General features: G+C 41.9%; 1 protein-coding gene across 1 annotated transcript; it reads left to right on the plus strand.

The window, feature by feature from the left end:
* The first annotated feature begins 1690 nt into the window (after positions 1-1690).
* Positions 1691-4771, plus strand: LOC148554509 (uncharacterized). Its single transcript, XM_088490354.1, has 3 exons — positions 1691-2088; positions 2425-3049; positions 4091-4771. Exons 1-3 carry the CDS (start codon positions 1691-1693, stop codon positions 4769-4771), a joined length of 1704 nt encoding a protein of 567 aa, XP_088346480.1.
* Positions 4772-14151: the final 9380 nt, after the last annotated feature.

Here is a 14151-nt window from a genome sequence, read left to right on the forward strand (position 1 = left end):
AGACCCCCTGGAACACTTGACGGCCTTTGAGGCCAGGATGAACCTGGAAGGAGTGGGAGACGAGGTCAGATGTCGCGCTTTCCCGGTCACCTTAGCGGGCCCGGCAATACGGTGGTTCAACAACCTCCCGCAAGGCTCGGTGACCCAATTCTCCGACATTAGCCATGCCTTCTTGGCTCAGTTCACGACTAGGATTGTCAAAGCCAAACACCCAATCAATTTGCTAGGGGTGACATAGAGACCCGGAGAGCCGACCAGGAAGTACTTGGACCGTTTTAATGACGAGTGCTTGGAAATTGACGGTCTGACGGACTCGGTGGCAAGTTTGTGCTTAACGAACGGGCTCTCGAATGAGGACTTCAGGAAACACCTCACCACAAAGCCCGTCTGGACGATGCAAGAAATCCAGTGCGTGGCCAAAGAATATATCAATGACGAGGAAGTCAGCCGGGTTGTGGCTGCCAATAAACGGCAGCCCGCCTACAACCAAGCCCGGCACTTTGAAGCCAGAGAAAGACCAAAGGAACACGCCAAGGACGGCGGTCCGAGTAAACCACCCAAACCGTTCTCCCGAGTTGGGAAGTTCACCAACTACACCCCCCTCACAGCATCGATCACTGAAATTTACCAACAGATAGCAGAAAAGGGGATACTATCGAAGCCCCGACCACTGAAGGACAGGACGAGAGGAAACAAGAACCTCTACTGCGAGTATCACAAGGGTTACGGGCACAAGACCCAAGACTGTTTTGACCTAAAGGACGCCCTCGAGCAAGCTATCAGGGACGGCAAACTCGCCGACTTCTCCCACCTTATAAGGGAACCAAGGAGACGCAACCGGGACCACGACAGCGAAGACAGATCCCGACCAACGAGGCGACGACAAGAACCAGAGGCTGACGACCACGGTCTCACGGTGGTAAACGTGGTGACGGCCAGGAATACCGCCCCGAGGTCGAAATCGGCGCAGAAGAAAGATGCCAAGGTCCTAGCGGTCTCCACCTCACCCGTTAGAAGTCTTAAGGGTCTCCCACCTATCTCTTTCGGCCCGGAGGACCAATGGTTCGACGAGGTGCCGGAAAGTCCGCCCATGGTCATCACGGCTAGGGTTGGAACTGGCCTCGTCAAACGAATCCTGGTAGACACGGGGGCAGACTCAAATATCATGTTTCGAAACGTTTTCGATGCCCTGGGATTGAAAGACTCCGACCTGACGACCCACCAGCACGGTGTGGTGGGGTTAGGAGACCACTTCATCAAGCCGGACGGAATCATCACACTCCCGACCTCTGTGGGACAAGGGCAAAGACGGAGAACAGTCATGGCAGACTTTGTAATATTAAGAGATTCGACGGCTTATAATATCATCCTGGGGAGAAAGACCATTAACGACCTGGGGGCAGCTATCAGTACGAAACTACTGGTGATGAAGTTCATCACCGATGACGGATCCGTGGGATCCCTCAGGGGCGACTTGGAAACGGCGGTCGCTTGCGACCACGCCAGCCTTTCTCTCAGGAAAAAATCCAAAGAAGCGTCAGGGGTCTTCCTGGCCGACCTGGATGCCAGAGTAGACGACAAACCCAAACCGGAGCCAGAAGGAGACTTGGAAAAGTTCAGAGTCGGCGAGGAGGACGATAAATTCACATTCATAAACAGAAACCTCCCCCACGAGATAAAGGAGCCCTTGATGGAAATGATCAGGGCCAATGCCGACCTCTTTGCCTGGACACCTGCTGACATGCCCGGGATAGATCCCCAGCTCATGTCGCATCACCTGGCCGTAAAGGCAGGAGCCAAACCAGTGGCCCAGAGAAGGAGAAAGATGTCGCAGGAAAGGGCGGAAGAGGTGGCCAAGCAAACAGCCAGCCTCCTAGAAGCGGGGTTCATCCGGGAACTGGACTACTCGACTTGGTTGTCGAATGTAGTTCTGGTTAAAAAACACAATGGAAGATGGAGAATGTGTGTGGACTACTCTGACCTCAACAAGGCTTGTCCCAAGGACTGCTACCCCCTGCCTAATATTGATGCACTCGTCGACGCAGCGGCGGGGTACAGATATCTAAGCTTCATGGATGCCTACTCAGGGTACAATCAGATACCGATGCACCGACCCGACGAGGAAAAAACGGCGTTCATAACGCCGGGGGGCATCTATTGTTACAAGGTAATGCCTTTTGGTTTAAAAAATGCTGGAGCCACATACCAAAGGTTGATGAATAAGATATTCAGCGAACTCATGGGCAAAACAGTAGAAGTCTATGTGGATGACATACTCGCAAAGACCGCACGACCCGACGATCTCCTGACCGACCTTAACGGCATTTTCTCGTCCCTCCGGCAACACGGCATGAGGCTTAATCCGCTCAAATGCGCATTCGCCATGGAGGCCGGAAAGTTCCTGGGTTTCATGATCACTCAAAGAGGAGTGGAAGCCAATCCCGAGAAGTGCCAAGCGGTCCTTCAGATGAAGAGTCCGGGTTGCATCAAAGACGTCCAGAGACTTGCCGGAAGATTGACGGCTTTATCCCGTTTCCTCGGCGCATCGGCAGCAAAAGCCCTACCCTTCTTCAATCTAATGAGAAAGGGAATGACGTTCGAATGGACCCCAGCATGCGAAGAGGCATTCAACCACTTCAAGGAGATCTTGGCAGCACCACCAGTTCTCGGGAAACCCAGGGCCGGAGAACCGCTCTATCTCTACCTGTCAGTAACCGAGGAAGCGCTTGCCGCAGTCCTCGTTACAGAAGAAGCGAAGACCCAACGGCCCGTTTACTTCGTGAGCAGAGCACTTCAGGGATCAGAGCTGAGGTACAGCAAGCTGGAAAGACTGGCGCTAGCGCTCCTAGTGTCCTCCCGAAGGTTAAGACAATACTTCCAGAGCCATCGTATAGTCGTGAGGACGGATCAGGCGATTCGACAAGTACTGCAAAAACCTGACTTGGCTGGTAGGATGATGACCTGGGCCATCGAGCTCTCACAATATGACCTACAGTATGAGCCCCGACATGCAATCAAAGCCCAGGCAATGGCAGACTTTTTGGTTGAGGTAACAGGGGACCCTCCCGAAGAAACGGGCACACGGTGGAGGCTTCATGTGGACGGGGCCTCCAACCAAACGTCCGGAGGAGCAGGGGTCATCCTAGAAAGCCCAGTAGGGGTCATCTATGAGCAATCAACCAAGTTCGAATTCCCAGTGTCGAACAACCAAGCAGAATATGAGGCTCTCTTGGGTGGACTAATGCTAGCTCGGGAAGTCGGGGCGACGAAGGTCGAAGTATGCAGCGACTCCCAAGTCGTCACCTCGCAGGTAAATGGAAGCTACCAAGCCCGGGATCCCCTCCTCCAAAAATACTTGGAAAAGGTTAAGGAAATGACAAGCCAGTTCCAGAAGGTCATCGTCCAGCACGTTCCAAGAGAAAGGAACACACGGGCAGACCTCCTGTCGAAGCTGGCGAGCACAAAGCCAGGATCGGGTAACCGGTCACTCATCCAAAGCATGGTGAAAGAACCAAAGGTCGCCCTCCACTTGACGAAGTCGAGCCCCTCATGGCTGGACCCCATCACCAACTTCCTGGAACTCGGCAAGTTGCCCGAAGATGAGAAAGCAGCCAAAGCTTTAAGAAGGGAGGCGGCCAGATATGCAATCATACAGGGACAACTATTCAAAAAGGGACTCAGCCAGCCCCTATTGAAGTGTTTGCACCCCGACCAAACGGACTACGTGCTTAGAGAAGTCCGTGAGGGGTGTTGCGGACACCACATCGGGGGCAAAGCCCTAGCAAGGAAGCTCATCCGAGCAGGATATTACTGGCCGACAATGATGAAGGACTCAAAGGAATTTGTCAGAAGATGCACAAAGTGTCAACAAAACGCCAACTTCCACAGGGCACCAGCCTCCGAACTAAATTCTCTGACGACTACTCGACCTTTCGCACAATGGGGAGTCGACCTCCTGGGGCCTTTCCCGGTCGGCCCAGGACAAGTCAAATACCTCATTGTCGCCATCGACTACTACACCAAATGGGTGGAGGCCGAACCGCTGGCTACGATATCGTCCTCCAACTGTCGGAAGTTCATGTGGAAGCAGGTGATAACCCGCTTCGGTATCCCAGAAGTCGTTATCTCAGACAACGGGACCCAGTTCACAGACAAGAAGTTCATGGAGTTCCTCTCTGGCCTAGGAATAAAGCAAAAGTTCTCCTCGGTAGAACACCCCCAAACAAATGGACAGGTAGAGGCCGCAAACAAAGTCGTCCTCCTTGGCCTAAAGAAGCGCCTAGACAATAAGAAAGGAAGCTGGGCTGACGAACTCTCCTCCGTCTTATGGTCTTACCGGACAACCGAGCAAAGCGCTACGGGGGAAACTCCCTTTCGCCTAACATACGGGGTCGATGCGGTAATACCAGTCGAAATCGGCGAACCGAGCCCCCGACTACTGCTCGCGGGCATGAGCGAAGCGGTCGAGAAAGACCTGATTGAGGAAACGAGGGAGATAGCTCACCTAACAGAAATGGCGCTGAAACAAAGAATAGCCCTGCGTTACAACGCAAAAGTCCTCAAACGAGATTTCGAGGAAAGGGACCTCGTCCTGCGACGCAACGACATCGGCGTCCCGACCCCAGGGGAAGGCAAGCTGGCCGTAAACTGGGAAGGACCCTACAGGGTAAGGGAGGTACTCGGCAAAGGTGCTTACAAGCTCGAAAGACTTGACGGCAAGGAAGTACCCAGAACATGGAATGCGGGTAGCCTAAGAAGGTTCTACCCATGACCAGGCGATTCGCCGAACTGAGAACTTAAAGAAATAAGTAAATACCCGGATTGTTCACATGACAATCTACCCTTTTATCTTGTCAAATATTCACCATATTGGTTAAATTGCTTGGCTAACGATTAACTCGTACTTGGTTAATTTGCTTTTTACTCATGCTTGCCTACTTGTCTACTTTTTTACTTCTTCCCTACGTGCGACGCACACGAGCGCGTCTTAAAACGGCAGACCGGGACTGATCACCCCGGGGGCCATCTTAGTTACGGCCAAAGCCAACTGCGACGACAACACGACCACGGCAATCCAAGCCATAACTATCACAAAACGGGAAAACGGGCGCGAGCCCCCCAAGAGAAATAACAACAAATACAATAAACGACAACCCGGCCAAACGACCAAATAAGTATAACTTAAAAAGAGTCAAAACAAAGAACGAACAATAAGTTGTTCAGCAAATGCATTACAAAATATCCTAAGTTACAAGACTTCACTTCCTCGGCATGTCAACAATCTTTCCGTCCTGGATAGTCTTGAAAACGCCAATTGACGACGTGTCGAAATCAGGAGCTGCGATCCTCAGCTGAGCCTTCAGGGCATCTTCGGTCATCGAGATAGCATTCTTCCCTTGCTCCTTGGTCACCTTAAGCTTCTTATTAAGCTCAGCGGCCTCAGCTTTAGCGGCCTTCGCCTCCGAGACGGCCTGCTCCCGCTCTTTTTCCAAGGCGACAACCCGACCCTGAGCGGCGTTCAGCTGACCCTCCAATGTCATCTCGCGCTCAAGAAGCCGGGCCACGGTCTCATCGGATGCCTTCAACCTCTCCGCAACAAACGACGACTTCTCCTCAGCAGCGCTAAGCTTTCCCCCCATCTCGGACAGCTGACCCTGGAGGAGTTCAACTTGAGCCTTAAAGTCATTGTTCGCCTTAACAGAGGACTCAAGCTTCCTCCGAAGCGCCTCCATACCGGATAACTCGAATTCGGCCTTCCGAGCTATCATGGCCCCACGAAGCAAGGTGCGATACATCCACCTCGCCTGCCCGGACAGTTCGGTCTCGTGAAAATGCTCCTCTGTCCCGGGTATCAGTTGGGAGTCAATGAATTTGGTAGCATCAAAGTTCCTCTCCATTATGGTAAGGGCCCCTTCCGGGCTGGAAGACATCTTTCGCTTCTTGGGAGTATGGATAAGCTCCACATCACTATCCGGATGAGGAATGAGAGTCGCGTGCCCATCAGCGGACCCTTCCTCGCGGGTAGGGGAAGCCTGACCCCCTACGGCCTGTTTTCCCGACGTTTCGGTATCCCGAGAAGAAGGCGCAGCCTGATTCTCTTTCTCCCCTGAAGGACCCCCCGACTTACCGACGTCCTTCTCTTCGGCATTCTCGTCGTCACTTGCCTCAAAAAATGTCTTCATCAGATTCTCAAGACCGGTCACGGTGGCAGACATTTCCACTGCAACAAACAACAGGCACGTTAGTCGTTAGATCGGAAAAAGAAAAACAACGACAAAGAAACATAGGCAAACAAAGAAGATAACTCACGAATATAGCTCCTGGCGGCCTCCCGTTCACCCATAAGAAGATGTGGGTTCACGGGGTTCTTTTCAAAGATAGCAAAAAGGACGTCGGCTATCTGCTTATCTACAGCCGACAACCTTTTGTACATCACTTTGATGAAAGGATTCGACCCCGCGCCAAAACTCCAGTAAGTCTGGATAAGGCGCTCCCCCTCTAACGACAACCAGAAGGGATGACGACCCTTGACGGGACGAACCTTGAAGTACTTATCTTTAAAACCATGGTAGGAGTCCTCAAAAAGGCCAAAAATCCTCCTACCCTGGGCAGAACGGAAAGAAAGAAACCCTTTTCTCGTCTTCCCCTGTTTGGAGGGGTTGGTAAGGTTGAAATAAAAGAGAAAAACGTCCACCGACACCGGCAGCTCCAAGTACTCGCAGACCATTTCGAAGCAGCGGATCGAAGCCCAGCTGTTCGGATGAAGCTGAGACGGGGGGACGGATATCCGGTTCAGAAGCGCCATTTGAAACTCGGAGAACGGTATCCAAACGCCAACTTGCGTGAACATGGACTTATAAAACCAGATCCAATCGGGGACACGAGGGGAGTGAAAATTGAGCTCATAAATACGCTCATGGGGGGCAGGGACAATGGCCTCGTAGTTGGCCTCTTCGTCAGTCCCCCCACACAAGTAGCCGGCTTGCCAGAACTCGGTCAACTCCTCCAAGTCCATCTGGTTGGGTGAGCTCCTTATATCGTCGGTCACCCAAGCATACGGGTCGTAAGCCGCACCAGATCCAGAAGACCGGGAAACAACGCGAGGCATACCTACAGCGGGGTACCACTCCGTTAGTCTATGAGGTTGGGAGCCCGAAAAAACTCAGAAACTACGCCTTTTCAACTCAATCGTGACCAAACACGGCTAAAAACTATGCCTACCACACAAACCACCCAAAAACCTATCCTAGAATGGTACCCCTCCCCTAACTCACCTACCCCAACATTGAAAAACCTTTCGGCAAAAATAAACTAGCCATGCAACAAACACAAGCAGCAATCGCACAGCAACAGGACATAACACAGATACCAAAGGAAAGAGACCAAAAAATTACCTGGAATGATGAAAGAAACTTGGACCGAAAGTTGAAGCAGGAGGGAGTTCGCACTGGAAGCTTTGGATGTTAGGGAGAGAAGGAGTTGGAAATGGTAAGAGTGGGAGGTGGATAGGGAGAAAACTGTTTAAAAACCATCACCAGAAGCGCGAAAGAAAGCAGGGGCAAAATAGTCTTTGCGCGCGGGTTTTTTCGAATCATTATGAGCATTAAATGCCCAGCGCGGAGAACGAAACGGCAAACAGATGCCACAGCAGACCAAGAGACACGCGCACAAGAGACGCGTCTCTCCCACGATCAGCCGACCCGGCGACAACGTACGAACGAAGACATCACGCGCCACCAATGGCCCTCACGGTCATCGCTGACGCGTCGGGGGCACTGTTACGGCCTGGCCCAAATTCACGCGGGTCAACCCGACCCGAGTTCCCGCCGGCCCAGCAACGCGCCCTCTACCCGACCCGGACACGCGTCCCGTACGGCTTGCACACAGCCGTGAGACAGCGTCCTTGAGGGTATGGGCCTGTCCACTTGAGGGGCCCACTACTGACATGTATATAAGGGGGAGACTGGCTCTCCCCCCGAGGTACGTGACATTCTTACACCACCTCCTTTCCGCCTGTACATATTCTGACAAGAGCGTCGGAGTGTCTTTGCAGGTGGCACCCCCCCTCTCCATACGAAGTGCTCGGGACCTCGCACGCCCGGGACCAGGAGACCACGACCAGACGAGCCTCTCCACCACCCCAAGCGTTGACCTCAGGGTCCTAACTCGAACCGTCCGGTATCCGACCTGCCGAACAATATGTTAATCAAATAACCAGTGCCATATGCCAAACAAATGATATTATAGAAGTAAAAATAAATTATATTTTTGTAATATAATTCATTTATTTTAGTTTAATTTAAAAATAAATATTCATATACTTAAATTTTAAATATAATACTCTGTATAATTAATAATTTAAAAATTAAAAAAAATAATATTATCACATATGAAGGAGAATCAGAACAAAATAAAAAAAATAAAAAAAGAGAGATTGTCAGAGTAAATAATTGAATAGAAGTTATGCGTGAGTTTTTGTAACTGTTAGTGAAATAAGTAACTGTATAATATTTTTGAATTATGTTAGTAGGGTTAAAATAGGAAATAGAAAATTGGACACCAAACCTCCATGTTTTGGCATTATATATTGTTATAGATTATAGATACAGTTATAAAAATTTTATATTTGTATGATATTATATTAAAAAATTATTAAACTATTTAATAATTGATATTATAATGATGTAAAGTACATTTAAGAAAATATAATAATATTATTTAGGCCAATAATAAAAGATTTATTGAATCAAATTTAAGAAAAAATAAATTATTATTAATTAAATAAATATAAATATAGGATTCCTACCCATATTTGGACCGTTTGGTATATTACTTGAACTAGCTCCGGTGTTATTGTGAGTATCTGTATATGTAAAAAATACATTATTAAGATAAAAATAATGTAATTTGATAATTTAAGGGTACACTTAAGAAATAAATTATACATAATTAGTACGTACTAAGAGTCTAGTAACATAGATATATCGTAAAAAATAATTCATATTAAATGATAAACTAACAACATAAATTTATTAATGAGAAGTATAACTTAGAGTACCTGATATAGAGTATTGTTGAGGGGTATATTTGTGATATCTTGTAATGGTGTTGCCATGTTAGTTGGTCCACTTGATGTATCGATTTGTTTTCCTCGTCTAATACTCTCTTGGTAATTGGCACGCCTTCTGGCAAGGTGTTGCTGCATCTGTTCTTCACTCATATTTTGTTTTCGTTGTCTGGCATAGTCTTGCCAAGTTCGTCGACCACTTCCACGTAAATCTTTCATTGATATGTTGTCAACTATAATTAATCAAAGAAACATATAAAAACAGTGTGAAAGAAATTTTTTCTATGATGGAGAGATACGGAGTAACCAGTGAAGTGAGAGAGATTAAGAGAAAAAATTGAGAATAATACAATTGATACAGTAACTGATGTGAGAGAAAAAAACTGATGCAGTAGTAGAAATTAAGTAGTAGAATTCTTTAACTGCAGTAACGTGATGTGAGAGAAATTAAGGCCAGAAGTTATATTGACGTAAATGTGAATGGAAATAAAATAGTAGAATGCTGTAACTGGAAGTAAGTTATAAAAAAAGATAAAAATGGAAAAAAAAAATTGGACACCAAAAATGAGTTTTCTCATTATATATTGTTATAGATAATGGTTAAACACACCGTGGCGGCGACAAACTTCAAAATAATTGAAGGAAATTAACAAATATGTATCTTGATAATTAAATACTAGTTATTGTACTAGTGCTAATAAGAAATGGCTTAGAATAAATTTTTTTTTTAATAATCTTGACGTAGAAAGAAAGAAAAAAGGCTGGTTGTTGGCATAAACAAGTTGATTAATTGGTGTTTAATTAATTTAGGGTTTATTTCATGATACTTAATCCAATAAAAATGTCTAAAATATTTTTTTATGCTGATATTTATTTAACCTCATTTTAAAAACGTGATTTTCAATAGTTTATATTTTTATTTGTTATAATATTTAATTTTAGTTTAGGTTGGTTTATATTTTTCTTTCTATGATATTTAATTGAATTTAAATATTTTTAATTTTAGTTAAAGGATTGAATTTTATATTTATATATTTATGATTAGATTTTTTTTCGACCTAATACAAATACTACTTATCAAATTATTGTAGTATTTGTGACCAAGTATATATACAATGCACAAATAAAACTAAATGAATCGTTTTTTAATGAGATAAAATGATTTTTTTTTCTATCTAATTTTATCTCAGCAACTTAGGTTATCGGAAGAAATTTTCTATTAGATATTTAAAGAATTTGTCTGGCTACCTAGAGGGATCTTGAAGGAGATGTTCCCAAGACTGTTTTCGGTCTCAACCCTTAAAGAATCTGTTATTGGGGACTGTGGATTCTGGGATGGAATAGAGTAGATATGGAATTTTCAGTGGCGGTGTCAGCTATTTCAGTGGGAAATGGAGCTTTTGAACCAACTCCATCAGGTCTTACTGACAGTAAAGCTAACAACTGAGAGGGAGGATAGGGTCATCTGGAAGTTTGATCGAACTGGTGTTTTCTCGACTAAATCCTTTGTCCATGTGATGCAAGAAGCGGTCCAACAAGAGGAAATTACGAGCTACAGCTTTACTAGTGCAGTTTGGAGAGGCTTTGTCCCGCCCAGGGTTGAACTGTTTGCTTGGTTTGTGTTGATCGAGAGGGTGAACACTAAAGAACGACTATCCAGACTAGGTGTTATTGATCAGCATGACACTATGTGTGCTTTATGCAGTAAGGCTAATGAGTCCGCTTTTCATCTGTTTGTTAGTTGCGAGATCACGTGGAAAGTGTGGAATGCATGGCTGTTCGCCTTTGGAAGGTCATGGACCTTACCAGGTACACTGAAACAACACTTTGAGAGTTGGGTGCATGCGGCACGGAGGAAGACTGAGAGAAAGCGGTGGTTGGTTGGCTTCTTTGCTATCATTTGGGCAGTTTGGCTGGAGAGGAATGATCGAGTATTCAATAATCATGGCACAGGAGTCGTGGAAATAATCAATAAGTCCTTCATGTTCTCTGACGAGTGGCTTGGTGGTGTTCCTTTTGGCTGTTGATGGAACGACCGAGATGAAGCGGGGTTGATATCACTTTCGTTTATTCGTAATGTTTGTATTTATTTTATTTATGGTCTGGACTCTAATTGCTCCACCATGCTGTGTTGAGCGTGTTCTAATTCAAAACAAAAAAAATTTGTCTTTGACAACCTAGATCAAAGGGTTCAAGTTGAAAAAACGTTAAAGTTGAAGAAACCACCACACAGAATTACCTTAGATTGAATCCTTTAATCTTTTTCATACAACAAGCTAAGTAAATTACTCACCTCACTTAATCCCACAATAAAAACATGCATAAAGCAACTAAAAATTGTATTCATTACAAAAATTGTTTAGAAAGACTCACAAAAGTGTTTAAATAGATCCCTAACAAACTAACTAAAAGATAAAATAATTTATTTAAACCTCTTAAAAGATAAAATAACTAATTTAAATAGATTTGATCTTATTATATTAGATCAAGTTTGATTTAAACTTAAAATTCATAAACATATCACTAGCAGAACTAAATCAAATCTTCTAACAAACCCTAGCAATAAAGCAAACTAAAATATATGCCTAATAATTTCAAAAATTAATATTAAATTGGTATCTTTCACTGGACCTTTTGCTGTCCTGACTTAGCCCAATAGACTTTATGAATATCGTCATTTTAGTACTACGACGAACTCTTATAGTATTCATATCTTCGAATCTGATAAAATTATTATTCTGTCATTTATCTCTAAAATAACGAAAATATTCTCCTAAACATGTATTTTCTGAACACTTATCACTAACAACCCTATTTAACATGTTTTTTTGGTGAACCTCAAGTTAGTTTATATATTTACTTGTTATAATATTTAATTTTAGTTTAGGTTAGCTTATATTTTTATTTGTTATGATATTTAATTTAATTTAGTATATTTTTTATTTATTTAGTATATTTTAATAAAGGATTCGTTTTTATATTTATGGGTTTATAATTAGATTTTTTTTCAATCTAATATAAAATCAAATAATGCTATACATTCAAATTTTTTTGTTTAATTTAATTAGACTTGGTTCATAAAAAAAATTTAAATGTGTAATATTACTCTTTAAAATTTATACATATTAGTATACTACTTATGAAACTATTGTAGTATTTGTGACCAAATATACAATGCACAAATAAAATTAAATAAATCATTTTTTAATGAGATAAATTGATTTCTTTCTATTTAATTTTATCTTATGTTTATTTTAATTTATTTCATTCTTTTTATTATGGTATTCTGCTATATATCCATGACCTAAGGTTAGTCCAATTTTATTCTCAAGATGTAACTTGATTATTAAAAACAGAAAATAATGTGATCGATGTGATTGGTTGTGGTTTTTTATAAAGTTTATTTAGAAGTTTATTTACAAATTATATTCATAACTAATTTTCACATTAAGCTAGCAATCCTAGTATGGTTATTATGTAGATTTCACCTTTAAAAGTCGACATTAATGTACGTAATATTTACCGTGTTTTTTATAATAAAAGTAGATTAAATTAAATAAATTTTTTGTATAACCTCATATTATATATATTTACCAATATAAATTTTTTTCATTATTATTACTCAACATTGCATCAAATAGAAAAAAAAATCTTCATATTCTCAATAACATTATAGTTGCCTCGGCAAATAAAAAAATTAATCAAACTTTATTTATTATGCTCTTTTAGAATTTGAATCCTTTAAAAATTTTTAATATTTTTTTTATAATATACATAATTTTATCAAAATAGTCTTATTTTTTATGGGTATATATAATCGTATAAGATAAATTTTATTTTTATTATAAATATCTTTACTAGCATTTTGGATATTTGTAAACAAAGATAATAATTTATCCATAAATAAACGCATCATCCCTCAACAATTTTTCCTATTATTTATTTATTTTACACCACCTACACGCATATTCCCTATTTTTTAGCTTTAGTAACCCGCCCTCAATTTTCTTTGTTGGCGCACATTCCTTTATCCAAATTACTACCCATTGCACCACTTCTTGTCATAACTGGTACTTCCTTAAAAATCGACGCAAGCATAACAAATTAACAACCCTATTTAACATATTTTTTGGTGAGCTTCGGGTTAGTTTATATTTTTTACTTGTTATGATATTTAATTTAATATATTTTTAATTTAATTAAAGGATTGGATTTTATGTTAAACTTTTTATATATTTTAACGAGCTGTTTGTCGTCTCAATGTGGATGATGAAAAGATATGAAATTGAAAAATCTTGAATTTCCATTTTTCAGTATTCTATAACCATATCTCAATTACCTAATTGCATTGCCTATCATAAAAATCAAGAATTTTGGATTTTTGGGACTCCTTGGCATGATGTCGAGGTTCATGACAAGTTTCAAATGATTCACTTTCTACTCTTATGTCACTTAAAAATATTATTATCGGAGATAATGTGAAAATGCAGAATATTTACTCATTGAATAATTTAGATTGAATTCTACTGTTTTAGATTCACATTATATTTAGTTGCTTAATTATATATTGTCTCTAGCTACTCAATAGTGTTTGCAAAACTGTTAAAAAATATATTTTCAGGCTGATACCATATTAGAGCTCTTGATTACCAAGATCAGAATGCACAGGAAAAAAGAACGTGAATTTTGTTATATCAAGATTGTACAAATACATTATTATTAGTATAACTATATCGATTTTGGTAATGATAGGTAGACAAAAAAAAAAACAGTCAGAATTTATCTTATTTAACATTAATTAATTATCGCAACAATTAATAAATACTAAATAAGGTAAATTATGGCTATTTTTACCTGATTTTCTTTGGTTACCAAACATTTCACTATCGATTTATACATACGAGGACCACTGCCATTCCTCCAAACACTAACAGAATTAACTAAAGTCACAGTAACTAATTAACCACCCATAGAAACTAACTCACTCACTCTCCCTGATAGCAAAATTCTTTTTTCTAAATTATTATAATTTAAAATATAATATAATTTAAATTAATTCAATTTAATTTGTAATCCCTGTTTTA

The sequence above is a fragment of the Arachis ipaensis genome, chromosome B6 (assembly GCF_059453495.1).
Source record: "Arachis ipaensis isolate K30076 ecotype BB chromosome B6, ASM5945349v1, whole genome shotgun sequence".
In the NCBI taxonomy this organism is placed as follows: domain Eukaryota; kingdom Viridiplantae; phylum Streptophyta; class Magnoliopsida; order Fabales; family Fabaceae; genus Arachis; species Arachis ipaensis.